General features: G+C 34.5%; 2 protein-coding genes across 2 annotated transcripts in view; both read right to left on the bottom strand.

The window, feature by feature from the left end:
- Positions 1 to 16955, bottom strand: part of PTPRQ (protein tyrosine phosphatase receptor type Q) — a 123043-nt gene extending 106088 nt beyond the window's left edge. Inside the window, exons 1-14 of the mRNA XM_088141850.1 lie at positions 16937 to 16955; positions 15524 to 15647; positions 14755 to 14892; positions 12653 to 12788; positions 10814 to 11068; positions 9579 to 9796; positions 8681 to 8867; positions 8287 to 8571; positions 5453 to 5737; positions 4674 to 4943; positions 3575 to 3835; positions 2443 to 2573; positions 1941 to 2070; positions 302 to 452 (exon numbers count right to left, since the gene is read on the bottom strand). Of these exons, the coding sequence (XP_087997976.1) occupies positions 302 to 452; positions 1941 to 2070; positions 2443 to 2573; positions 3575 to 3835; positions 4674 to 4943; positions 5453 to 5737; positions 8287 to 8571; positions 8681 to 8867; positions 9579 to 9796; positions 10814 to 11068; positions 12653 to 12788; positions 14755 to 14892; positions 15524 to 15571 (2495 nt within the window). The 5' untranslated portion in view covers positions 15572 to 15647; positions 16937 to 16955. The remainder of the gene's footprint in view (positions 1 to 301; positions 453 to 1940; positions 2071 to 2442; positions 2574 to 3574; positions 3836 to 4673; positions 4944 to 5452; positions 5738 to 8286; positions 8572 to 8680; positions 8868 to 9578; positions 9797 to 10813; positions 11069 to 12652; positions 12789 to 14754; positions 14893 to 15523; positions 15648 to 16936) is intronic.
- A 1930-nt stretch (positions 16956 to 18885) lies between these two features.
- OTOGL (otogelin like) overlaps positions 18886 to 27843 on the bottom strand; it is a 90345-nt gene continuing 81387 nt past the window's right edge. The window contains exons 54-56 of the mRNA XM_088141505.1: positions 26763 to 26808; positions 22155 to 22234; positions 18886 to 20565 (exon numbers count right to left, since the gene is read on the bottom strand). Coding sequence (XP_087997631.1) covers positions 20365 to 20565; positions 22155 to 22234; positions 26763 to 26808 — 327 coding nt within the window. The 3' untranslated portion in view covers positions 18886 to 20364. The remainder of the gene's footprint in view (positions 20566 to 22154; positions 22235 to 26762; positions 26809 to 27843) is intronic.

Below are 27843 nucleotides of genomic sequence, written 5' to 3'. Positions count from 1 at the left end.
TTGGATACATTATGCCTAGTACCTAGCTCTCTGGAGAACAATCTAATGCTAGAAAAGGTAGAAGGAAAGAGAAGATGCCCAGTAGCAACATGGATGGACTCAGTTACAGTGGCAATGGATGCACTGTTGGAAGACCTGAAGGATCAGGTTAGGGACAGATCATCATGGAGAAAATCTATCAATGTAGTTGCTAAGAGGCTTGATGGCACATAATTAGTCAATCAAAAATTCCAAGCAGTCACATAGTATAGTCTCTAATTATATTATAATTAGAAAGTTATATATCATCTTCAAAAGGTACCTTTTATCTGATGATAACCTTTCTTCCTTGCTATAGTTTTTGCAAACCAGAGTAGTAATGTATCCATCAACTATACCAAACGCTGGTGGCCAGGTAACAGTTATTGATCCAGAATCTTTACTGAAATTCATATATTTAACTGAACTTGGCTCTATTAGTAAAATGGATGAAAATTATCAGTTCATGTAAATTTATAAAACAACATTTGTAATTTCTATTCAAGGAAGTTCTAAGAGGAAATAAAAAGGCAAATGTTAGTAATGGGTAGGGTCTGTATGCTGCAGTTAGTGGTTTTGAAATAGCTGGGCTAATCCAACATTTCTACAGTTCTTTTTATGGTATAACTTGATTCTCCAATTTTTATGAATTTAGCTATATTTACTTCTTGGGTATTTCTACATTAGTTATGACTCTTTAATAGATGAATAACTGCCAAAGATCAAGTTAATTCTGCTAACTTGCTATAAGCTTTTTCATAATTTAATATACACAACAGTACAGGTTTTGAGACATAATTCTTCCATACTTTTAATTTACAGTGTTTCCCACTATCACTCATGTAGAAGCCCCACAAAATTTTGATATCCACATTGTGAGAAGCTTCATATATTGCATGGAGATGAATCAGAAACTGCTTGTATACAGTAACTGATACAGTAACTGGTGTGGGTGCCTTTCTACCTGAAACAACAAGGCATTCATGTACTAAATTTAAGAAAATACCTACATATTTTTATTTTATTTCATGTATTAAATGAATTGAGAAAGACCATATCCTTTTCTTATTCTGAGAAAAATAAATGGGCCATCATAAGGTTTTATTCAGCTGTTTGTCCATCAGCAGGATGGACACTACCAGCAGACTGAACTTTTACCTCTAGGAACTTTCTCCTCTGGATTCTGAGCTTTCCTTGGTATCTCACAAATCTGCTTTAGAGGTTTAAATGACCCTCTGGAACTGTTTGAAATTTCATGGAGGGTGGTCTGCCAACATGGGAAAGTTTGATAATATAAAGTTGAATGAAAACCTTAGCTTAGTCATCCAACAGATACCTATCAAGAAATATACCCCCATTGAATTCAATAGGACTTACTGCACAGTAGATATGCAGTGGAATTTACAAGAAATATATTCCTTTTCAAGTCTATAATATTACATGTTCCTCAATTTAATTAAGAGAAATCTATTACGAATATGAAAACTCACAAAATGAAAAGGCAGAAACAAGGCAGTTGGATTGATACCTCAGCATGTACTTTCACATACAGGTAAATGATGCATTATGAGAAAAGAAAAACAAGTTGCAGAATCAGTACATTAAAATACAGGCTTATGACTACACAACTAAAAAAATGACTAAACATTAAAAAAAAAACCTTTTAACCAACCAGGTATGTGAGAGTCGTAATAGTAGAGGAGGAGGGCTGCTTTGATCTCCTCTTAGTGGACTTCCTAGATGTGTATGGTGTATGAGATAGAATGATAGCTAGCTGGGCCTAGGACTGATCCAGGAGGTCATATGTTCTCATTTTCTCAAGGATTAGCATTCTACAGTGTGGTAGAGAAGTGGCAGCTTCTGTGTAAGATCTTTGTGATGCTTGAAACAGTACTAAATGTTACAATTTTACATTCTCATACCTGTCTCTATCTGTATGGTTACAGGAAGGCTGTCCTTGTATCCTTCTTTTTCTGTTTTAACTGTAAAGTTATATAAGAAGCCAGGAATCAAATTGGAAAATTCTGCCATTTCTTTTGTGACCTTCTGAACCTGCAACTCAAAATAGAAATATTGCCATATTTGCGATTTGCGATAACAGATTTGTCTCTGTTTCTGTCATGTGTATATATGCATCCTTTTCTCAGGCTATTCCTGCAGCCAAACATCCACATATGAATCACTTGGTGGCTTTGTGGAAGCAGAAAATATATCAAATTACACATGTAGATAACACCTGCCTATGACTTCATCCTGTGGATATTCCTTTCCAATATATACCACAGGATTTATCTAGCCTGACTGGTGTTTGCTTTACCATCTGGATGCTTCCATTATCAGTTGGACTAAAAATAAATGAGAAAAGCAATATAACAGTAAAATATTCAGAATTGCTCTTTTTTAATAATTTATTTGGCAACATACCCTATCAGTATCTGCACAGTTTGTACATGTGACTTCATATTGTTGAAAATTTCCTTCTGCCTGATCCCAAATAATCTGTATTGAAATATTTGTGACTCTGCCTTCATATATATTTAGTGGAACTGCAAGACCTACAAGAAGCAATATGTAAAATACTCATCACACACAAGCAAAAAGTGGACTGAATGAATGGCCAAATCCTTTTAACTGATTCTGATACATTGTGTCTAGCAGAGAACTCAGTACCAAAAGTAAAATTTACAATACTTTGAAATGTACCCTTTCCTAATTTTGTGATAACTTCTCAATTAAAATGCATGTGTTTTTTATTTTGGAGAAAGTTTGCACCAAAATATGTATATTAGTGAAAATAATATATGCAAATACACTGTTGTACACCTCCCAGAGTCACCTTGTGTGAGATGGACAGTATATAAATATGAAAAATAAATAAATAAATAAATACTATATGCAAATACATTATATCCAAATACATTATAATATTTGCAAAAATGTGCATGTTAGGCAAAATTACATATAAATATATATATTTATATATTTGGGGGGTCAAAAGTTTTGGCAAAAATAAGAATTCTCAGAAAGATGCAGAAATGGGTGTGACTGAAAAAATAAACAACTGAAGAAACAGAAATAGATCTGCCTATCTCTATATGCTACATCTGGACTTGGACTATATTCTTCTACTGATCTGGTAAGAAATAAACTGCTGTGTTCAGCAACTAGCAAAAACCAAGTGCAAATGTGATGCCTATTTACACATTTTTAATTTTCTTACAAAAATTCTATGCTTATATGAGAATGCACAAAATATGTGTCTACTGTATATCTTAAGAATAAAAGCGTGCTCTGTTTAAGATGAGATTATCTACTTTTCGTTGATTTAATGCCAAGTAGAAAACTAGATACTGCAAATAATTGTAAATAATTATAACATCTATATGTAATTCCCCTCATACCTTTGGTATTAAGTTCTATAAGTTATGAATCAGCTTCTGTTCATTCATTTATAATAATTAATTACAGTTTCTTTGAACCTTCACTATTATCATATAGTCTAGAAAAACTATCATAACCCCCCCCCCCAAAAAACAATGTAATTTAAATAACTTACATGTTTTTATTGCTGGCAGGTGATATACAGAACTTAACATATATCTGCTAGTTGTAAAAACAAAGAAATCATATTCTGTTCCTGGAATTAACTTTTCTATAGTTACTTTTCCATCATTCAATAAAGTAAATGTTGCATTTGGGCCTCCTTTACTCATGATGTGAATGCCATCAGTTATTCCAACGACAGGTATTTTAACAAATAAAATCACAAAAGTACTATGGATTTCATAAGGAATAACAATCTGTACTGGTTTGGGTTCTAGAATGGCAATAAAACAGAAAAATATGTTCAATATATCAATTACAAATAACTGCCTATTACAATAATCATAGATTTTTCTAATAAAAGATATTATCCTTCAAACATTGCCACATATTAGATGCAAGATAAAACAGGATTGACAAAGAACTAAATTTATATTCTACGCTATAAAATTTTATAGTATTCTATTGGCAAAGCAATACATAAAAAGGCTTATTAAATCCTAGATCTGCTTAGCTTTAATTCTGCTTCCATTTCCACTAAATATTATGATCTTCACAACCTTTGATCATATTCTCTTTAAAATTAGTAATAAAATTACTATTGACTTCATGCATTCATTTTTCAGGTAGTCCTTGACTTATGACTACAACAGGGACCAGAAAATTAGTCCTTAAGTGGGGTGGTTAAGTGAGATGTCATGAGACCACACCCCATTTTATGACATCTTTGCAGCAGTCGTTAAGCAAACCATGCAGGCCTTAACTGAATCACTTGGCTCCCCACTGATTTTGCTTGTCAGAAGCCAGCTGGGAAGGTGGCAAATGGCAATTGTGTGACCTCAGGATGCTGCAACCATGCATGCTGGTTGCCAAGCACATGAATTTCGATCACATGACTGTGGGGACACTGAAATGGTTGTAAGTATAAGGACCAGTCATAAACCATTTTTCAGCTTCATCGTAACTTCGAACAGCTGCTAAACAAATGGTCGTAAGTTGAGGAGTACCTGTATGGCAAATGCTCTAGTTTTAGTTCTTAAGAGTAACCTGAACAATATGTTTAAATCTGAATAAGTTTAAACTGTATGTAAATCAGCCATAAAACATCTTACTAAGAGTACACTGAATGGTAGTCAGATCACTCTTATTTCCAGATGTTACTGTAGCCACTCCTATTTCATAAGTCATTCCAGGAATTAAATGTTCAATTTTAAATTTCTCTGTGTTGTTTACTAAAAACATCATGCTTTTATCCTCAAATGCAGTTGGTTTTACTTGAATGTAGGATTCCTGGCCCTCTTCTGGTAGTTTCCAGTAGATAATCACATGGTCCTCACCTACATCCCTTGGATGGATTAACAGACCAGTAGGTGGTGTCACACCTAAGCAACAGAAATAATACCTACTTTGTATCTGGGACACTGAAACTTCTTTATCATAACACTATTTTTAAAAACTTGTTTCTCAGTTGTGAAAAATACATTCATGAAAAGAACACTCAGTAGTTTAATCATGCAACAAGTATTTCAAAATAGGTTCCTTGTTGCTAAGCTTTTAAAGAGAAAATTGCTTATACTGTATGTAAATATACATACTACAATGTACATTTGAGGGTGTTTCTAGCAACTGAAGTTTTAATTAGGACAAAAAGTATATTTAGTCCTAAAAAAAGAAATATTGTTTTCTGAATTTACTCAGAAGCCTAGTTTCCTGATAAAAGGGACCAATGCTTCAGAAGAGGGAAGTTCTTATGCCCATTTGACAACTAAAATGAGAGTACAATTTTATAATAATAGCTTACATTAAAGCAGGTATGAACATTTTATGTTCTATCCAGACAGCATATAGCATTCAGGGCATTGTTATCAGGAATACTAATAGTTAACTTTACCTGTTATTATTTCTAGAGGATCCTCATAGCAGCTTGGAGTTCCCTTTTCAGTAACACTTTGAACATATAACCAATATCGATGATATGATTTGACATTTCTGATGACAGCAGAAGTGTTACTTTTTCCAAATGGAAAAAATTTCCACTTGATTGTTTTACTATCAAAGATGTTAACTAGGTAATGATGGGAAAATGCATTGTATGAACTTGCTGGAGAATCCCACTGTAAAACTATTTCTGATGATGTCACTCTTATTGCCTTTACATTGTGCAGATGTAATGGTCCTAATGATTGGAAGTTGAAAAAACAATTCTAATGTGAGAGTAAAACATGGGACAGAGAGGCAAATAATAAAAGATGCATTAAATAAAAGGTGAAAGAAACAGCAGAGGCAGATAACTGAACAGAAGTAAATTGTACAAACAGACATTTGTTTATACAGACTGCCTTCAACTAATTTGGAACTGTTTTTATATTCAGAGCCTTCTCCTGTAAGTAGGCATTTCTGAAAGTCCCTTGATTCTTTTTAGAAAGTAGAAGAGTATGTTGCAGAAGAAACAGCAGTAAAACATTGGAGATAATTCTGATTCTTCTGTTGTCATAATCTTTCTACAGAAATTCAAATAATATTTTGGATATGTTTAATATGGCTGTGCAAAGTATTGCTTTGCTTCACCAAGTATGTTAGACCATTTTCTCACCAGTGATTTATAGCATCTTCTCTCATCATCCAACCATCATTATGCTAATATAATAATAATGAGCGGATTATTTTTTATAATTAAACGTTAGGCTCAACCTTATGTTCACCTTACCACAGCACAAAGACATCTCACCAGCCATTTTTAAGGGACATGTCTAATTTAATTTCCAGGTGTTAATCTAATTTCCAGCCTGAAGAAAACTTTAGGTGTTCTACCATTAAAGTGTTGTTTTCCCTCCTGTTCTGACTCAAACATCAGAACCTTCCTGTACAAACAAACAAACACACTTAGATTCTTCAGTTACAGGCCTGAGGATGATGTGGTCAGGACACTGATTTGTTAAGCCTAGGTCTGCTGCAGGAGTAACCCTTCCCCAGCCAGTCTCTCAGCACTGATTGTATTATCCATTTTTATTGTCTGTGAGGGAGACCAGACTGGCTTTCATAGCCTCTTTCTTTTTCATTGGGAATACCAACCTTATAGGGTATTGGTGCATTGCAGCAGAGGTATACACATGCATTAAACTGTATCTACATAAACTGGTATGTACACTACCAGTTCAGTCATTTTAAAACATCAGTCTAAAAGAATATTGATTTTAGGGAGTACTAATCTCATGGAATGTTGAGAACAGCTAATATTGCATTAACTTCTCTATAGGAATGTCATGAGATCAATATTCCAGTGGACAGCTGAAACAACAACAAAAAAGGAAAATAAATGTATTCCTAGATGATAAGTTCTGCAGAAGATGGAGAAAAAAACCTCTTCAATAGCTTTCAAACATTTCATTCATTTATCCCCCAAAAGTTTTTTTCAGAAATATCAATCTCACAACAGTGATAGCCCTATAAGAATAAGAGTTTTCATGTCTGCGTAGTTGGCTTATCTAAGAGGAGTGCTAAGGAGAAGAATCATGTATGGATAGCTCAGTTTATATTGGGCAGGCTGTAGTTTAGTGATAGTCTTATAGCAAAAAAGTAAAAGAAAACTTCCAGGTGACTGACTGGTTGGTCATATGAGGGTTGTGGGATGAATATATGATGTATACCTGTGGTATATAGAAAAATTGATTATTATTGTCTGCCAGAAGATGACACTGGGGGGGATGGAAAAGGAAGACAGAAGTTCCACCAATTGCTACCTGAAATTGTAAAGATAGTTACAATTGTTGCTAGGTTGTGAGGATAGCACAATTTAGGTTAACATACTTTTCTGCCACATCAAAGACAAGCAAAAGGCACATGTGGCAGTGAGGAAGAGCCCTATAAGATACTATAAAGTACTAGTGTGATGGAATGTGTCTACAAAGGGGGAGGTGATGTGTTAGACTACAGTAATGCAGCAGGTTCTCAGGAAGGACGGAGCACATTCCAGGAAGGGGGGTGAGAAAAGAGTCAACACAGTCTGGAGTTGGATCATGGGAAGAGGTTTAGGATAGCCATTCCCCAGAATCTCCCAGGGTATATCCACTAGGTAGTACAGATTTAGTCTGGTAAGATTCTGTCTATATGGTATAAGCAATTAAAAAAACAAAAACAAAGAAGAACTGAACTTGGCTGGACCATTTCTCTGTCGTCCTTGGGCTGGGCCTGACAACTAGTAAGAAAATGGTTTTAATGCAAACACAACACCATCCTCAAGGCATTAAAGCAGCCACATCTTTCCAAGACCCCCAAAGTTGTTTCAAAAACTATTTGAGGTTGTCTGCATATCCAGACTATGGACATGGGTGAAGTGTAACAGCTGTGTGTGCACACCACACACAGCAGCAAACCTCCGTTACAGCTTCAAACCTTATACTGTACAATTTGAGAGGGTAAGCTAAATGTCGTTAGTACAGATGCTACATAGTAAGTGCTCTCTTAAAAATATGACTTGAACACCATTTCACCAGATCAAAATATAATTCCCTCCACTATACTGCCATTTTTATGACAAATCTTTACTATATATTATGATAGTGCATCAGGGGCTAATATTAACTTGTCATACATTCTGAGCAATACCAGAATTTTAATCTGAATGATTACTCAGAGCACGTTAAACACAAAACAAGTTTTTGTTTTAAAGAAGCATATATATTAAACAATGACATAAAAAATGATTTTTATTTTATTGAAACTTACTTGTCTCTACTATTACAACAGGATATAAACTAATTTGTGCTCCTTCAGAGTTCTGGGCTGATAATAAAAATTTGTAAGAATGACCTGGGTCCAAGTTGAAAATTTTTGCATGTGTTGAATTTAGAGTAAAAAAAATTGAATACTGTTCTGAGTGTTCATAATAGTACTTAACATTGAGTTGAAAACCTGAATTCAGCCAACCATTCAAACTGCTCCAAAAAAATGTCGCTTCATTTGTACCGACTTCCTGTACTTTAAATGTGAAGTTTTCAGGAACAGAGGATACTGCAAAAGACAATTTTTAAATTAAAAATGCCAATTTTCAATAAGCAATTATTTTCTGTTTTAAAGAATAAACTTTAATAAAAAAAATTAAACTTGATAAAATAATTACATTCATATTTACAAATATATGGCAAAGATATATAGCAGAAAAATCCTACGAAGAGATAATCTGGGACAAATGGATTTCTCTGGAAAGCATAACAATCTGTCTCATTTTCCGGTATCAGTGTCAGAGAAGAGAATTCAGATTTTCCAAGATATGGGGAGTCATCAGTCCAAGAGAGATGTCCTTCCTCCTAAAAGAAACAAGATTACTGTTTTCTTAAATTATATTGATAAACTACTAAATTTCTTTCTGCAATATACTTGATACATTTTAAATAATAACTTTTTGTTGTTAATAATTATTTTTCTATAATTGTTAATATGTGCATTAATTATATATTTAAAAACAGTTTTTTAAAATTTAAGATTTTTATGTATATTGCTGTTCAAAATCTGCAGCAGGAGACAAAAAAGTCAGTATAATGGCAATTTAAGCTCTTCCCTTTTCATGTGCATTGCAGGGCTCCATCTTGACTTTTTGATAGCCCCTCCTCCTGGAGACATCCCTGTTCGAATTGCAAAGATTAATTGCCTTTTTAGTTTAGATTTCAGGCATATATAATATTAATATTATTATCAAATGTCAAAAGATTTTTCCTTAGCATCTCTGACCTGGCTTTGATTGGTTTGATAAGAGAGTCATGCTCATTTGTATGGCTGAACTTTTTCCCTTGTATGTGACATAGCAAAATCATGGCCAGTGAAAGTCAGAGGTGACTGCTTTCTGACAAATTATATTTCCATTTCTTATTGTGTAGCAGTGTGTGCTTTTATTCTGTGAATAATGGGACTTTACTTCAATTTTTAAATAGGTCTCATGTAGACAATCCAGAGCACAGATGGATTGATCTCAGGTCCACAGCTGCACTCATAATCAATTTTTTAAGAATTAATATACTGACCTTAATATCATTAAGTCCTGTCCATACCATGTTTAGCTGGTTGAACGACTGAAGATAAGAAGTTATAAATGAGTATTCTTCTTTGTTTCTTATGTCAACAAGACGTGCCCCAGTTGAAAACAATCCACATTTATGTTGTGCCATACTCCAAGGCTTACTGTCTTTGCTTACTTTATAGCAGTTCTCTTTGAAAGCTGTCCAACCATCTGAACATAAACCTAATATGGAATATTTAATTCCATGCATTTTTTCAGTATGTTCACATGAATGGCAAAATAAAAATTCCAGAATTTAAGAAAAGCCATATTTCATATAAGATAAAGATGGGGATGATATACACTTTCCTCATTCATTAATTTCATAACAACAAACATGAGCATCACATATTTGTACAATTTTCCTACAATTTTGTCCAAAAGGTTTGCCTTGCTTGCTATGCAATAATTAATGTTGCATTCACATGTAATTTCCTATATTTGGTCCATACATCCCATTATACACACACACACACACACACACACACACACACAGTGTGTGTGTGTGTGTGTATATACAATTGTACATATTGTACAAATATGTGATGCTCATTATATATATATATATATATATATATTGAAGTTAAAGTTGTGGATATTTTTTTCTTTTCCATCTATTTTTAAACATGTATTTCTGTATTAACCATTTCAGTTTAATTCTGCAGTTTTTTAAACAATCAACGAAATATTTCAGTAATTAAGCCACACTGTTTCAGAATTACAGATTTCAGTAAGATAATGCATATATCTATCTATCTATCTATCTATCTATCTATCTATCTATCTATCTATCTATCTATCTATCTATCATCTATCGTTCCAAAAAATAATTTCAGGAAAATTTGAATACTATGCATAACTCCTTTATTTGGAACCAACTGCAATAAGTAATATATTTTCATTATAATCAAAAATTCAGTGCAGGTATATATTGTTACTCTCACTAAATAACAAAAGATGCCTCCTAAATCAGTAGGAGTTTACATCTGGAAATGTACATTTAGTAAAGGGTTGTAATTATGTAGTGAATTTAAACAAGTTTCACTGTTATTTTCACTGGTTATATTTATTCCCTACTTTTCTTTAAAGGAACTTGATTAAAAAAAAGCTTACATGTTCTGAATCAGACAATGGTCAAATCAGAACTATGTTGATATTTATAGAGGAGGGTGATAATAATACATTAATTACAATACTGACCTGTTTCAATGTGAAACTCCAGCATCTGACACACATTAATAAATTCAATGTCAAGTTGCTTAAATTGAAGAGAAAATGTATACAGTGTTGCAGGTCTCAGATCAGTCCATTCATAAAACAGTTCTTTATTTTTAAGCATATAAGAAATGTTATTATGGAAAACTCCTATGGAAAAATCATGAGCCAGCATATTCCAGTTAAACAATACACTAGTACTTGTCACACGGGTTTTGACACTATTGTCTGGAATTCCATCTGTAATAGACATAGATAAAATCAAATTATATATTAGATTATTCAAATTAAGATAAATTATTTTGAATCAGGTTCATAAATTGAAGACAGCATCTGGATAGTGGCAGGGTAGAAATGTGGTAAATAAACTAAAAATCAATTTCAAAACCAGAGGGGGAGACACAACTGTATTTATGTGTCTGTGTGTGCACATACATGCGCAAACATATACATAAACCTACATACATATATATATATATATACATTATACAAAACAATCCACTAAAGCTGAAAAAGTGAAAAGCTCATTTTCAAAAATGCAGTCATGTTAAATTATTTGCTCCAAATAGTAATGTGCGCAAAAACTATCTGATCCTAATGGCAGCTAAGGGGCATTATTGTGCTTGAATAAACATTATGATAATCATCCATTCTAAAGAATAAATTTAAAAAGGAAGATACTATATATCAGTGGCATACAAACAAGTTCCCATCTGATTTATATTAATCCAGTTCAGAATATAACATTAATTCAAATCAAATAGTTGAACTAAATTAAGGTTTGATTAAGAGTAGGTTTGTTTAAGTTATTCTAACTGAACCACTGAATTATAATTCAATTTGATTTACGAATTTCATCCAAATTTGTGTATTTATTTAATGCAATTTAGAGATCACCCAACTCAAAGTAACTCTGGGCAACTTCAAAAAAGCAGGAACAAGAAAATATGGATCCAGAAGGCAAACTTTCTATAACAAACCAAGCATCCTACAGGACCTCAATCACTACCCTGCCCTAAACCCTGGGAGAATAGCCAAATATTCAGTGACTTTCCAAATGTCATCAGGGTGTTTGCTATATGGATCTCTGCTGTTTCAGATGGCAGGTCCTGCAACAAAGAAGCACATTTCTTAAGTTCTCATGTTTGATGCTGTTTAATAGAAGGAACATGAAGCACAGGCACTTTGCCCAGTCTCACCAAACAGGCAGAAACAATTGCTTATTTGGGGCAGTCCTCAGATAACCAGATCCTATGCCATGAAGGGTTTTATAGGTGGTAACCAGCTCCTTGCATTGCACCTGGAAGCCAGCTGGTACCAGTGCAGCTTATGTAGCAGTGGCATTACATAGCATATCACCACATACCCATTACTGCCACATCATCACCTTCTGAACCAGCTGTAGCTTCTGAGTGATCTTTAAGGGCAGCCCCATGTAGAGGTTATTGCAATAATCTATACATGAGAGTCATGTTTTGTGAGATGGACAGTATATAAATATGATAAACAAACAAACAAACAAACAAGGTGACTAGGGTGTGAATTACTATCTGAAAGTTCACTCATGCCCCATGGTCACTATTAATTCAAAAAACCAATTTGATCTGGAGTGTCAATTATCTGAATCAAAATTTTACATCCCCCCCAAACTCGTAATATAGAAGGCTACCCAAAAGGAACTGAAATACCCAAATGCAAAAATTTTGATCAATAAAATGCCAAATTGGTAATAATTAATACTTGTACCATATATGTTTTCATATTAATTTTAATACAAATTTAATATATGGGTTGCTTATATGGAGTATATTTTGTTCTACTTACATATTTTAAATGATTTTGCATATAGAACTTTTCCACTTTTTACTGATTGGATCATCACATCATATTTCTTGCCTTCTTCAAGCAGAATTGTAACTTTCTGTATTTTTACTTGAATTGTAGAAACACTTCTCATATTCTATAATTTAAACATATTTTAATGCTTACTTTAAAAACTAATACAGCAATGTACCTTAGGCTGAAATCATAAAAATACTTATCAAAGAGAAATTTCTTTGAACAAAATGTGATGTCCTTTTCAGTACATATAGCTAGGTTTATTATATAAGTTAGGGGCCTTTATATGTTGATCAAGATTTCCAATTTAATACAATATCTGGGCTAATAATCCATGAAGTTATAATGAGCCCTAGAGACTCTGCTCTACAAAGACATTTCAATCACTTTATCTTACTATTGGGTCAGCTCAAGAATAAAATCAAGAAATAACTGCCAGAAAAGGAACAAGCATTACATTGTTGATACAGTTCATGAACTATAATCATAACTCCTGCATCCAAAAAAACTGTTTATAATGTGCCATTTGCTTACCCATTAATCAAACATACCTGTTTCATAATTTGAAGCCTAACTATTACCCATATTTACCAATCTGTTTCCAGGTCAAGTTCAAAGCTGAGTAATAAAATCTACATTACCTAGGTAATGATTAATTTAATTCCTCTGAAAGAACCTAACTTGTTTAATGAACCCCTGTTATTCATCTTATGAGGAAGCTAGATTAATCTAAAAATCAGACTATACTATTGCACCCTTAAAATATTCTTAGAATGGTTGGCTAAAAATAACAAGATACTTCAAATAGAAGAATACCTGACAATGTATATGATACAGTACCAAATAACAGCTTTAAAGAAAGAACATGATTTATTAGATTCTATGATGAAACATAGGAATTTTCTATCGAGTGCCATGCTAACAGTAAGCGTATATGTGGAGCTGCAGATACAGAAGATATTGTTGATCCATTCTGTTTGACTGCCAACTATATTCTTCAGTAAGAGTACAACACCTAGAGTCACTACTTGACAGAACAATCTATTGGGTCACTAACAAAAGACTGTCTTGTTTCCTCCAGAGCTCAAACTCATTTGTTACTAGTAGGATCGCCAAGTTTGTAGTTAAGGTTATATAAGATTAACTATAGTTATAGTTAATTGAGAACACATTTTATAGAACAGATTGGGGTAATATGCAAAGTGAATGAATTTATTTGAATATACTTCCTTTTATATACAGTGGTACCTTGGGATACGAACGCCTCTACTTACGAACCAGATCCACGGCCATTTTCCCTGCTGCCGCGCGGTCGCGGCTTCCTGTGGGCGAGGTCACGGTAGCAAGGAGACGTTCGGTGAGGCTTGTGGTGTGTTTTGCAGTGGTTTGCGAAGGTTTTTGGTGTGCGTGTTAGCATGGCTCCAAAGAAAATGCAGAGCAGGCTTGGCGGGAATCAGGCTCTGAAGAGAAAATTGCCTCGGGTTGCGACTAAATTCGGGCGGAGGGCGGAACGGATTAACCGGATTTACATTGAACCCTATGGGAAACTTTACCTCGACTTGAGACCAACTCGAGTTGCAACCAGAGTCACGGAACAGATTAAGTTCGTATCCCGAGGTACCAGTATTTGTATATTTGCATCTATTTTACATTTTAGTGTTGTTTTATATTTTGATAAGATCAGTTGATTAATCAAATAAATCAATAGAAGTGAATGAATGCTTGTAGTGGGAAAAGAAGATATGTCTCCTGAATTGGTCAAACAGGAAATAGTATCTCAGAAAGTCCATAAAATACAATGTTTATTCCATCAAGATTATTGATTACTTTAAAAAATTAATATAATATCAAACAATATATGTTCCTTGTGCCATTTTCCCTTTTACAAATATTAATTATCTTATGACAGTGTTAAATTTATAGATATATACTTGTTTTTCAAAGCTTACATTTTTTTCTACTAAGCATTCTTTCAACAAACAAGTTCTACCACAATATTTTTAACACATTTTTCTACCAATGCCCTGGGTTACAGACTGAAAGAACAGCACCACTAAAAAAATGTAACAATGAAGAGTTTAGCTTACTTTTTGAGCAAAGTCATCTGAGATGTGATATGTTATAATATAAAAATCTGGATGTTGGTCTTCTGGAAATTTTGACCATTCCAATGAAACAGCTCTAGAAGGTTTCTTTACTTGATCACACTTCAGGCTGCTAGTTATCTTCAGTAAAAGACAAAGATTTCACTACATGAATATTAATATTTCACTACATGAATATTAAAGCATACTAATATTGTTACTATATATAATAGCACATATCACTTAGCAATGTCATCAAAGTTAATATTTATTTGGCTCAGAGTATGAATTTCTCCAGTTCATATCATGGAGAACTTCATTAAATGTTGGTCTTTATTCTCTGGTTTGGATAAAAAACTGAATTTCTAGATGTTAATATTCATTACATATGGCAGTATATACTGAAAACATCGCTTTCAAGGATCCCATGACATCATCTTGATTAAAGGAGCTATTGGGACATCATCTTCAAGAAACATGAAATGGTATTTAGGTACTCATGAGAAATGGAGGCTACATAGATCCCCGGCACCAAATTAGTGTTGCCACTACTAGCAAAAGTTGTGATTTAAGTGAAAAGAAGTATGTATCCAGAGCTCAGATAAATATATGAAGAACATGCAAGTATATTTCTACCTCTCATTTCACATTGTCCAAATAATTGTTTTAGTGGCTTCTTTCTAGCAATAAAAGTTCTTATCTAGCCATGCTATATGCTATGTCTGAATATTGCTAAAAAGAATACCAAACATTAGAAGATACCAATTCTTACCTGAAATACATATTGGGTCACAATTAAAAACCGCATTGTCTTGTCCATAGTGTGCTTCAGCCTCAGAGTTTAAAATGTGTCAGGCTTCTAGTTAAATGATTTCTAATTCAATTATGAAGCCAATCTTGTAAAAAGAGAGAAATATTATAATAAAACCTACTTGATTTTTTAAATATATTATTCTGTACTAACATCTTTGAGAAAACATGCATATACTCAGTTTTCAAGTTAGATCTTTTTTCAGTACATGATCAAATGCCACTAATAGTTAATTCAGGTTGATCTATATTTCCATCATATCCAATGATATGTACAACTGCAATAATTTGACTAAAATAATATAATTATTTAACCTGTTTTTTTTGTGATGCATATGATTACACACACCCACACACACATAAAGTTCAATTATTGACAAAGTATCTGTAATGTTTTATATCTAGCACATCCAAGACTTTCTTTTGTGCTATCGGTGTCTCTCAAACCATTGTTATGTTTACATCTGTAATTTTATATTTAGAATTGTAACATAGGAAGAAATTGTTAATGTATACCTACTGTATTAAGAAAACAAACAATATTGTGCATTATTCTTTCTGTGGGACGTGGTGGAAGAAAGAGATTTATAATGTATATTGCAGGGATGTTAATAGATGTTTTCCTAGTATCACAGGAAGAATGTTATAGACACTTGAGCAGTATCCTTAAAGGGATTTTCTGTGCCATGACTAGCCTGCACTCTGAAGAACAGGAAAGAACATTGGAGAGCATGGAAGCTGAACTCTGCTATTTCTTATATGGACTTGTATGCACTATAGGAGGTGCCTTCACCCAGAGCCTGAACTGAATCCCATCCCTTCTAGTTCTACAGGCTCTGTTATTCCTGTTCCTGAATCAACACTTCAGCCTCCAAATCCTAAAATGTGGTTGCCACAATGTGGAACAGCAATGAGCTGACTGACAAGGGATGGCTCAATTGGAAAATCTGGCTGTCAGGGAGCAGCAGTCTCCTGGAGAGTGCTACTGGAAGAAGCCCCAATGAATGCCAGTGATGTCTAGAAGGGACTCAGCTGCCTCGAGTATAAAATCTCATTACAAGAAAGTCAAGTTTGTTGGAAACAACAGTCAAACAGTCTGTTTTGGGTCTTCTTTGAATAAATAACCTTGAATAAATGGGTTCTTCAGGTGTCCTGACCTGTTTCTGGGTCTCAAAATCACCCAGTGAGTTTCCTTGGGGGAAAGTGGACTTGAACTTCAGTTTTCCCTCACCACCCTGTCTTGATTAGGTAAATTTCCCACAAGCTGAGTGGGAAAGATGACAAGTATTACATCACTAGATGTTTCTATGCACATGATGGAGCACGGGGCTCATGGATTTCTTTTTGCCAGAACTGTTCCCCAAATGTTCCCAACCTCAATCGCCATAATTCTTCAGCCAGAAACCGTCCTCCTTTCAAGCGTCACGAGATTCTCAGTTGTTCAAGGGAAATTAGACTGAGCTTCTGACAGCCAAGATCCAGTCAGCCGGTCGCCCTGGGAATAGCTTGCTTGTCCAAGACCTCCCTCCTCTTCGGCAAGGAGTGAGACGCGAAGCGCCTCCGAAAGGGTCTGCTCTGCCCACCGCCGAAAACCCTGCTGCTGAATCAAGCGTTCGCGCTCTGTCACTCTGTTCGGGTCGCCAAGTGACCCCAAAAGGGCGCGCCAGTTCCTTCCCGGCAGCCCTCGGCCGGCGCCGGTAGGAGCTCGTCCGCCGCTCGCGCGCAAAACCCACCTGCTGCTCGCCAGGGAAGAAGGAACCCGCCTGCAAGCACCTCGGGCTCCCTGCGGGAATGAGGCGCCGCTTTCCCTGCTGCCTTTACTCGTCCCCCCCACCCCCCACGTCCAACTCGTTCTGGCCACGCTCACCATCCCCCTGCGTGGGCTAAGGGACGTCACCGTGCAAACAGGAGGACTGACCTGACCGACCGAAGGAAAGAGAGGGGCGGGCGGAGTCGATTTGGAACCGACAAGAACATTGGAAAGTTCCTCCACCCGTGGCAGATTGTCCACGTGCCTTCAAGCAGGAACATTTTTGGTGGCCAGGAACATCGATACAGTCATCCCACCATCGCAAGTGCAGAACATGCTTGAAAAGCACAACGTTTTTTATTTCATGTGTCAGATTCATATGGCATTTCAGTAAAAAGCGTGTAGTTAAAAGTAGGGCTTTGCAAGTAAAGTCACCTACAAATCATTTCAATAGAAAATATGATAGGTATAACAGAAAATTTGTGAAATGGGTACAGCATTCAGTTAAGAACAGGAAAAAGGAGCCCTCATCTAAACTTCCCTCACTGGCACTGAAAAAATATTTTTAAAATAGTATAAATAATAGAAATAGAATCATAGAGGGGTTTTGTTGGGTTTGGGGGGGCGGAATAGGGAGTTAAACAGACTATTTCAATATTTGGTCATAGTCTTCATTTTAAAACTTGGAGATTCAAAATGGAAAAACAGAAAAATCAAAGTAAATATGATATATTGTCATCCCTTTTATAAATAATCAGATTTCGAAATAATTTGATTCCATCTTAGTTATCTGTATGTTGTACACAACCTACCTATATAAAAATTGTGTTTGTATTGTAGGAAATTACATTTTATTGTGTTTATGAAGAGATATTTTGCCTTGAAGCCTAAGTGGATTAGATAATCTTGCAACTGGTTTCAGCTATATTTTTAATAGTGAAATTTTGTATGAAGTTACTCAAATGGAAATGTTACTAAGTTTGAATTATTTTTTCCAGGATTTCTGTTTAAAAGCACTATAAAATCTTCAAGTGCATTTTCCCATGCTCTCTTTCCAAGTACTGGAGAATTACACCATTTGTTTAAAGAAAGCCAAATATTTTTTCCATTCACTCTAAGGTATCAGCAATGAAGGCTCTTGTAAATATAGGATGGTTACTGTAAAGCTAAAATACACTTCTGACATGCATTCATTGGTCATCTGGAGAAAACATCTCTAGAGTAAAAATGCATTATGTTTGCAACTTTCAGCTTTACGTGAAGCTTTCATCAATAGGTCAGCTTTCTGGGATCAGCAGAAATGTTCCTTTACAGGCAAAGTAAACATCTTTCTTTAGAAACAGCATATTTCATTCTAATTAAATGGATACTCCCTAAATGAAAATATTTTCATTTCATAAACTGTTTCTAGTAAATATATAAGTAATTATTCACAAACTAAAGCAAGGTACCAAACTACTTTTTAAGACAGATACAGTTTTTCTACTGAAATTTTATTTAGGAGGGCCATTTTGAAGAGAAAAGCAGTCGAATAAAGGAAAGTAAGTCATCTTTTCTGTACAGATATTTTCCTGTTCAAATTGCCTTCGACTTTCCTCTAGATATAAGTAAACAAATGCTTGGAATCCCATGTGAGAAAGCTACCTGAAAGGTGATTTGGAATGTAGAAAATGGGCAACGGATTAAGTATTAAGCACCTCTCTATCCATCTCTTCCCTTCCTCCTTTACTATATAATTGGAGCACATGTTGGAACTTCATTATTCATGCTTTCAAGTGACCCGTAATCTTCCCCTAGAACTTAACAAACAAGTGGTGATTCCAAGATTATGAAGGCACATTTATAAAAACAAAACAAAACCTGACCTTCTAAAGGGTTTTTCCTGAATGTTCATTTTCTTTTCCCAATAAAAGTCTTAGTTATTACAAGAGTTTCCTATGGCAACAATATACACTAAATTCTTTTTTTAAAAAAACATTTATTTATATACAGTATTTTATGTATTAAAATTTTGTAGCAGATAACCAAGTGTTCAAAAGATACATTTAGATTGCTATCCCATGATATATTGGAAATACCATGAATGGTTGTACAAAGCACACATTAGTCTGTCATAATTAGCCTCCTACCTCAACATGCACTTTCTAAAAAAAATGCAACCTTTTCATATGACTATGCTAACATTTCATATGGAAACTTACAAAGTCCTCTTATATATCATGTCCCATATCAAATCACAGCTCCTCACATAGATTCTTTATGACTCTAAAGCCCTCAGCTTTTTCTATCATTAATGCTTGTAATGATAATGAAATAATTTCTATTATTATTTCTGATATTGATGCTGAATAGTATATACAATCAGCATCTACATTTGTGTAGGGTGTGCATTATATTACTGTGTTTATTGAAGAACAATTGCATATACTGTATGCATAACAATATTTAACAAATATATTCAATATCTGGAAATTTAAATAATAAAAATGGCCTCTCCATTTGCCCAAAGTAAATATGCATTTTCCTCTTTAGGAATACATATAGTGTTTTGGATTATATTTTAATCCAAATATGCAAACTATCATTTACTTTTACATAAGTTCTTGTAAATATAAAATAATGTCAAAAATGGTTTATAAGAAATTACTACGTGCAGTCATAGTAATAAAACGTGTGCTGAAAAGAAGGTTAGAACCAGAAAAATAAGAAATACTAGCATGTTACAGATTCTAAAATACAAATAAAATGTTACAAATATTACAATGTGGGCTAAGATTACTGTTAAGCAAGAAAGAGTGATGCCAATGGAGGTGCTAATAAACTGCAATGTTTTGATATAACTCCAGAACAAGTACGTTATGTAGTTAACGTTGGTTAATTACATAGAATACTTCATAGAAGTACATTGCTCTAAAGTAAATTAAGTGTTCCATATATGTTAAAATGAATATGCTCCCTTTTTACATATGCATATTAAAAATGAGAAATTATTTATATGTTAAACCTGAACATAAGAAAAACATAATCTTGGTTTGCATGTAATCACAAAATTCTTAATTCCACTGGCATAAACAGTCCATGGGTTCCTGGATGGTATACAGAATTTCAGTGTCATTTCCCGAGCAGTAAAGTGGCACTGTTCGATTCTGAACTCCATTTTCACGGCAGCATTTGCAGAACCTTAAATGGCTATCTATGTTGACATTAAAAATTGTAGCCGAGGGGCATTTTCCATCACAAGAAGCCACATTTATCTGTTAGGGACAGGAAGGGGAAGGATGTCATTCATGATTTCAAATCTTATCATTTAAATTTATTGAAAGCATCAGTCATCACATGTATTAAAAATAAGTTTGGAAATCCGTCATCATGCTGAATCTCCAGTGTGTTCAGGTCTCCTGCAATGGGCCCAATGGTCTGTTCAGGATCAACCAGCTTCCTTCCTCCTCCAGTTACCTTTTTATGATAGCTTTGCCATCTAATTCTGAAAATATGGATAACCGTGCACTATTTTGTGATATATAAGGTTGTCTAATGCAAATATTACTTTAATATACAGACTGGAGTGCTGCTTAAATACATCCATGGAAGTGGAGGAAGGAAGATTACTGTATTTCAATAAACAGCAGGACATCCCCAGTTCAAGATAGCAAGCTTAGTATTCCTACAAACAAATACTCATGAACATACTAGATGGGGAAATATGCCCACACACATACTGTACTTATTCTGGCACACATGCATATGCCTCTAGATGGAAAAATGTTCCCCTCTTGGTGGCATTCAGTCCATCAACCATGGCACCATTCAGGGCTATCCACAAGGATTAGAAATGGGGAGGATACTATTTAATGGTGATTATGCTCCTACTTGAGTAGGTGGTTCCAGTCTATGGTTCTTGGGGCAGAAGTGTTTGAGCCCATGGGATCCTTAGGCAGACTCCTCCAGGGCCCAGACCTCTCCCCTTAATGTAACATTTAGATTAAAGCTACAGGAGACATAACCCACTGATCTGGGTGTGATGTTGATAACATGTTGATGACACCCAGTTTCTGCATCACCACCCAAGAGATTCTCTGAATATCATGAACTTGACTTGTGGACGGGACAAAATAAGCTCAGATTGGATCTTTCAAAGAAGACAATCCAATAACATCAGCCCCATGTCATTACTCTGGATGGGATCACATTCCCCTGAAAGAACGGCTTTATGACTTATGGGTTTTCCTGTATTCTCAACCCTTGCTTCAATAGCAGATGAAAGCTACAGCCAGGAGACCTTTGCCCAATCACAGATGGAGTGCCACATACAACCATACCTGGGCCAGAATGCCGCAGTGATGGCAGCTCATGCCCTGATCCCCAATAGGCTGGACTACTGTGACACACACTACATAGGTCTGCCTTTGGAGATGACTTAGAAATTGCAGCTGGTGCAAATGCAACAGCTAGATTATTGGCAGGACAAGCCCTGTGAATGTTGATTAACCCCAATCTTGAAGTCATTGCTTGGGTTACCAGTAGGTTTTGGGGTCCAAATTAAAATGCTGGTCATTACCCAATTGGCATAGGCAATTTTATTCTGCACTAGTCATCTGGTTTCAGATGTCTCTGAACTGAAAAAGTCAGCATTTAAATAATGTTAGGGTAAAAGCAATTAAATTATAAATTCTTTTTATGAGTAGGAGGATATTACAAGGGAGAGAGGTTTTCCAGATGTCAGAAAAGTAATAGGACCTGCGTGTATATTTACCACACTAATTAAAAGCATGTTTTAGTAGCTGATATGCTTTAAGGCACACCCTGTCTATTAAATCTCCCCAAATTAGGCACTTCTACTTACAGGACTTTGGCTTACGCAGTCATGTTTTCTTACAGTAGTTCTGACCATTATTTTCTGGCAAATCCTTTCATCTCTTTTACCTGATAAAACATAAGGTATGAAGACAATCAAGACATTTCTACTAGATCTTTAGTTACAGAGCTCTTTAGGTGTGTGGCATCATTTGAATATGCACCAAGGTGTCTAATCCTCCTCCCATAATCCACCTGTAGGGTTTTATTTTGTTTGTAATAGAAGAATATCTCATAGATGTTTATGCACATTAATTTATATTTCAAGTTTTTTTTTCCCTATTCCCTTCCCAACAGAGAACCTACACATGAAGGCTATACAGCAATTGGATTTAAAATAAGATGAACAAGCATGTGTTCAATAGATGTTAAGGAGATTACAGACCTGTCAAAATGTATATAAAAGTTAGAGTATGAACTGCTTAGTATAGGCAGTTCTATCACTATCCCAGTTATCCCTAACCCTTGTGCATACAATGGGCAGCAAATGTAGAGTTTTCCATCAGGTCTCTGAACTGATTGGAGGATTTCCAGGAGGAGCTCAATAAAGGTGCAACCCTCTTGTGTGGCACAGCACATATGGCCACCCAAAGAACTGCTCTTAGATAGAATCAGGTAATGGCATAGCCAGGACTGCCATTTAATTTTAGAATTAATTTTAGAATTTTAGAATGGACAGAAAGTCTTAGCCACAGGGGACCATGCAGTCTGAATTACACTGCATTCAGGAACTATAGCAAGTACAACATACAAAGGCAGACTGCTTTCTAGTTTCATTGCACAGACAACATAACACCAGCATTCAAACTGACTCCCTAGTTTCCTATTTCTTCTGAATTCAGTTGTAGTATTATTATATGTATAATTATTAGTCTTCTTTATAGTTATAATTTATCACTCAGGGTTCTTTTTTTTTTAATGACCCTGTCATACTGTAGAGAATTAAGAAAGGCATTCTGATTGTCGAGCTCCATTTCTAGAGAGGTTAGTTGGCTTCTTTGATACAGCTTTTAGACTGTGCTGCTATTTTTTAGTGATTCATGTTGCTGTTCACTTTTGATAGATTTCCCTGATGTATTGTAATGTATGTATTCTATCAGTATTGGTTAAGATTTGTTTTTAAATGTTGTATTGTTTTATGAATTGATTGTAAGCTACTTTGAACATTGGAGAGCAATTCAATCAATAGAGAAAAAACAACAGCAGAAATTAGAAATCCCAATAAAAGGCACAAAATGGGTGTTGTACACATCCTTGATTTTATAAATCCTAGTAGAAATATATTTCTGCTGCTTCTCTGGCTGTGTTCAATGCTTGTATTTCAAAAATTATATCTGCAGAAATGTTTATAAATCAGATCTATGAAAAGCACCTATAGTGGAATAATACAGAAGAATCTGTGATAATTATGGAGTCAATCAACATTTTTCTTGATCACAGTCTAATGTAATATATATTGTTACAGTTGCAAATGGAGGTTTTTATAAAAAATATTAACATATGTTTTTTAAAAATAAAGAAAATAAAATACATTTATTAAAAATAGTAATACCTGGTTCACAATTAATACTATCAGTAGAGACTACAGGCCTAATGGCAAAGGGTAATACACCCCGTCCAGAACCTGGCAGAATTATTGGGAACATAAGTTTCTTGTAATATGCAAAAACATTTTTACATAAATAGCATTGCATTAATTCTTACACTGCCAACTGATAATAATTTTTATAGAAGCTGTTCTTTTTACAAAAAGAAACAAGTATTCCTATTTTTCTAATTTAATTATATCCCTATGTTTTAATACTCATGTGGATAATAAGGCCATTACATTTACATATGAAAAAGAAACCTGGAATATAATTTGGCAAGGTAAGAATTAAATATATGGACTCACTCAGCATGCATATAATCATTCTCCTTTTAAAATAAAGATTATCGGTTACCATTAAAACCCAAGGAATTTCAAGCTTTACTTGTAGCTCACTTTTACTGCTTAGCCGTTAAAAGCACATGCTTTTAGTTTGTTCTAAAAAAATTTCTCTATTAGTATGTAAAACAGCATTTAATTATGTTTTTTAAAAGCTAGTTCAGCAAACAGTTCTGAAGTATGACAGTTACATTTCTAAGCCTATATTATTGGTTAAGGTAAAAATTGTTTTAGAGAACAGTAAAGAAAAATTCTATCGGTCAATGCCAAAGACTGGTTTTTACATTGTTTACTTCATCTAAATAAAATATTTATGGGGAGAGATAAAATTATGGTCTTCATGAGAAGTTATTAAGCTTTAAATATCTATTTCATGACATAATTGTCATTATTTACCTTGTCATTTTACCGCTCAAAATAGTAACTTTTTTAGGTAAAGGAATTTCTAGATTTCAGTCATGATGTGGAAAAAGACACCTTCAAGTTGTGTGAGAAAATGTATGTATGTGTATAGCAGGATCCAGAATATTGTGAGTAGAAATCTGATCAAGAAGCATTCTTTTGGAGAACTGAAGAGGGACAGAGTGTTTGCTGATTTCTTCTTGTCCCTGCCACTGTGCCACTGGGCATTCCCATCTAAAGGCAATGTAGAGTGCAAGAGAACTTCTAGCAAAATATGAAAGATGATAAAGGAGTTTCTGTGGTGTTTCCTTGGCAATCTATCTTTTTCTACAAGTGTATCTTCAGAGCCAGTGTGGTATAGTTGTTAAACTGTTAGACTGGCACCAGGGAGACCAGGTTCCTAACCATCCTCAGCCACTGGGTAAATTTCTGGCCAACCTAAGTCACAGGGTTCTTGTAGGAAAATGGGGAGAGGAAGTGTTATATACACTGCCATCAGCTTCTGAATGGAAGGCAGGAGATATAAGAAATAACTATAGAAACATAGGCATATATTGTAAGTAAATATTAAGGGAAAAGCTTACTAACTGTAAGAGCGGTACTACAGTAGCAGTGAGGTTCTTCTTACTGAATCTGTCAAGTAAAAGCTAGGCTTGCCCTCTGTCAGGGATGGTTTAATTTGGAATCCTGCATTGAGCATGGGGTTGGATACAATGACTTAAATGGCCCCTTTTGACACTAGAATTGAAAGTGTTTGCCGAAACAGATGTATACATATTCTTGTTCAGATACGATTAGGGGAAAGATCCAAAAATAAGAGCTCTGGTTTTCCAGCAAGAGCTTCTTTTATTCTTTTCCTCACTGCAGTCCCTCAGAACTACTCCTGATCTTGGCATTAGATTTTGAATAAGGTCTGCAGTATGTGGATGGGAATCTACAGAAATCAGAGACTTTCTGTACAGCCTTTTTGAATCCCAGCTGCACAGACTGAGACTTAGCATGTTTTGAAAAGTGCTATAGGCAGATGTTCTGGGAGTTACCCAGATGTATACACCATTAATTGACAAGATCTCACCCTGATTTCTTGAGCTACAACATGAAGGATTTCCAAAAGAATAAAAACAAAAAGTATAAAGGAGGTTCACTTCACAAAAAATGTTTTAAAAAGCATGGCAACTATCAAAAAGTGTAGCTGTCTTTTTCTTTCTTTCTTTCTTTGGTGCTTCTTATCCAACTCTATTTGATATGAGTTTCTGTGTTGGATTCTCAAATGAGGCTAAGAGAAGGACACTCTTTTGCTGGCAGTATTTTGTATTATGGATAAAGGAAACTCAGTACAGAAGATTATCATTCCAGCTCAGGAAGAAAATTCCAGGGTTGGATGGAATCCAAAGAACCATTCAATGAGTTCTCTTATATTGGACTGATTTTAACTGTCTCAGATAAAATACCCAAATTCCCCCATTGTGAAAAGTAATCATCCCTAGATTTAAGTTCTGTTAGTTTAACAAGGCTTTGAGAACTAATATTATTATAAAATAATCCTTGATGCATTTTTTTTTAAAGTGGAATATTTGTCATTATCCTGAATGAGCAAATTCATGACCTTTTGGAGCTGGCCAATAAGTTTTACAATACAGTTACTGAAATTACAGTATTCTAAAACAATAATTAATACATTTTCACATTTAATGTTTTTACATAGAGTCTTACAAGTGTAATTATCCCTTTTTATATAAGCATATTATATAACTTTCTCAATTAAATATCTTCTTATGGTTGTATTTAAAAGAAGGGGGGAAGGAAAAAGCATATTTCGATAGAACATAGGTCAGCAACCCATTATCGCTTCATTTTTTTCAATGAATGACCTAAACAAAATATTCACATTTTGAGATTTTCTTATAATCATGTAGATGTATTAATCTAGAGAAAAATCCTATTAATAAAATGTATAACCATGGTTTTCTAAAGACATCCAAAGCAGCTTTTAGTCATATCTATATTATTTTGGGGGAACTGGTTATATATCAGAAAGGAAAGGTTAAAAAACAAATGTAAGATTTAAAATCACAGTGTTAGCAGCCATAGAAAGCCAGGCTCGTCAATTACTTTTGTTAATGACTGGACACATATGACATGATTCAGAGACAGCATGCTATTTTCTTTTCATATGTCTCCTTAAAGAGGTTAAGAATGCACACAGCTGTCCAAACCCAAAGCCATACCAACAGAGAACTACCACATAATACAGCTGTCTTCACTTACAGGTCTTGCAGCAGCCATTGTGATAGGTCTGTACAGAGCCTCCATTCTAGGAAAATTAAAAAGGAATATTTCAAAAAAGACTGTGCTCAAAGAAACATTTTGAGGTACCTGGGCAATACATATAAACAAAAAGAAAGACCCAGATGCCCAATCCAATCTACAAATATTTTAATTAAGGGGACATTTTACATGAAGGGACAATCCTCTATGAATCTTCAGCTATTTTAAGGTATAATTCAGGAATGGGAGACATCCACAGGAATTGCTGTGTATATCTAACTGTTTGATACTTTTTCCAGCTGGTGCTCAGAAGAAAAAAAGCAGAACAAGAGAGCTGTAGGAAAACTTTATTTCCTCAGAATGTCATTGAATGCTGATATACTGAAAATTGGTTATAGAATCGGAAGTTCTGGAGAAAAAGTAAAAAGTAGTGGTTGCAACCATATATAACAAACTACTTTGAAGTCTCTCATATATTATCTCCATACATTTACTAAACCTGTCACTATAACTGTGTAATGTAGGATTGAGGTGACTCTTCTCCACCACACGTTTACTTTTCAAGCATTGGCAGCATTGTTTCATTAAATCAAAATGAATACAAAAGTGAATACAAAAACTGAATACAAAAACTGAATCAACTGACTATAAGATAATCTTGGATCAGTTTTTGTATTCAGTTTTTAATTGTTTTTGATTTGGTGGATTAGATTTTCTTGTAATTTTCTAATTAAATTTTCATGCAGTGGCTCCAGTTCATACTGCAAATACCTGCAACAGTATTGTTTCCACTATACAAATGAATAACCTAGCATAATCTGAAAGCAACTCAGCTAATGCAAGATTGAATTAAGACATAAATATATAATATTCTGATTAATTGTAAGATATGTAAATTTGTTGGATGAGAGTGTACAGGTTTACAGAGTTGGTAGCTTAAATAGGTGCAAACTTCTAAATAACAATTTTATGGGCAAACCTAGTTTTCTCTCATCTGCATTCAGGAGTACTGCTTAACTAGCATATCTAATGTTGCATTCATATATATCATTTGAATTCAATCATTTGCATTCATTCTAAG

Source organism: Python bivittatus, unplaced genomic scaffold, assembly GCF_059951505.1.
Source record: "Python bivittatus isolate LINGU-HERP-01145 unplaced genomic scaffold, Pbiv_v1 ctg000330_np1212, whole genome shotgun sequence".
NCBI lineage: Eukaryota > Metazoa > Chordata > Lepidosauria > Squamata > Pythonidae > Python > Python bivittatus.
Note: the sequence above shows the minus strand (reverse complement) of the source record. Positions and strands in the feature narration are given on the sequence as shown.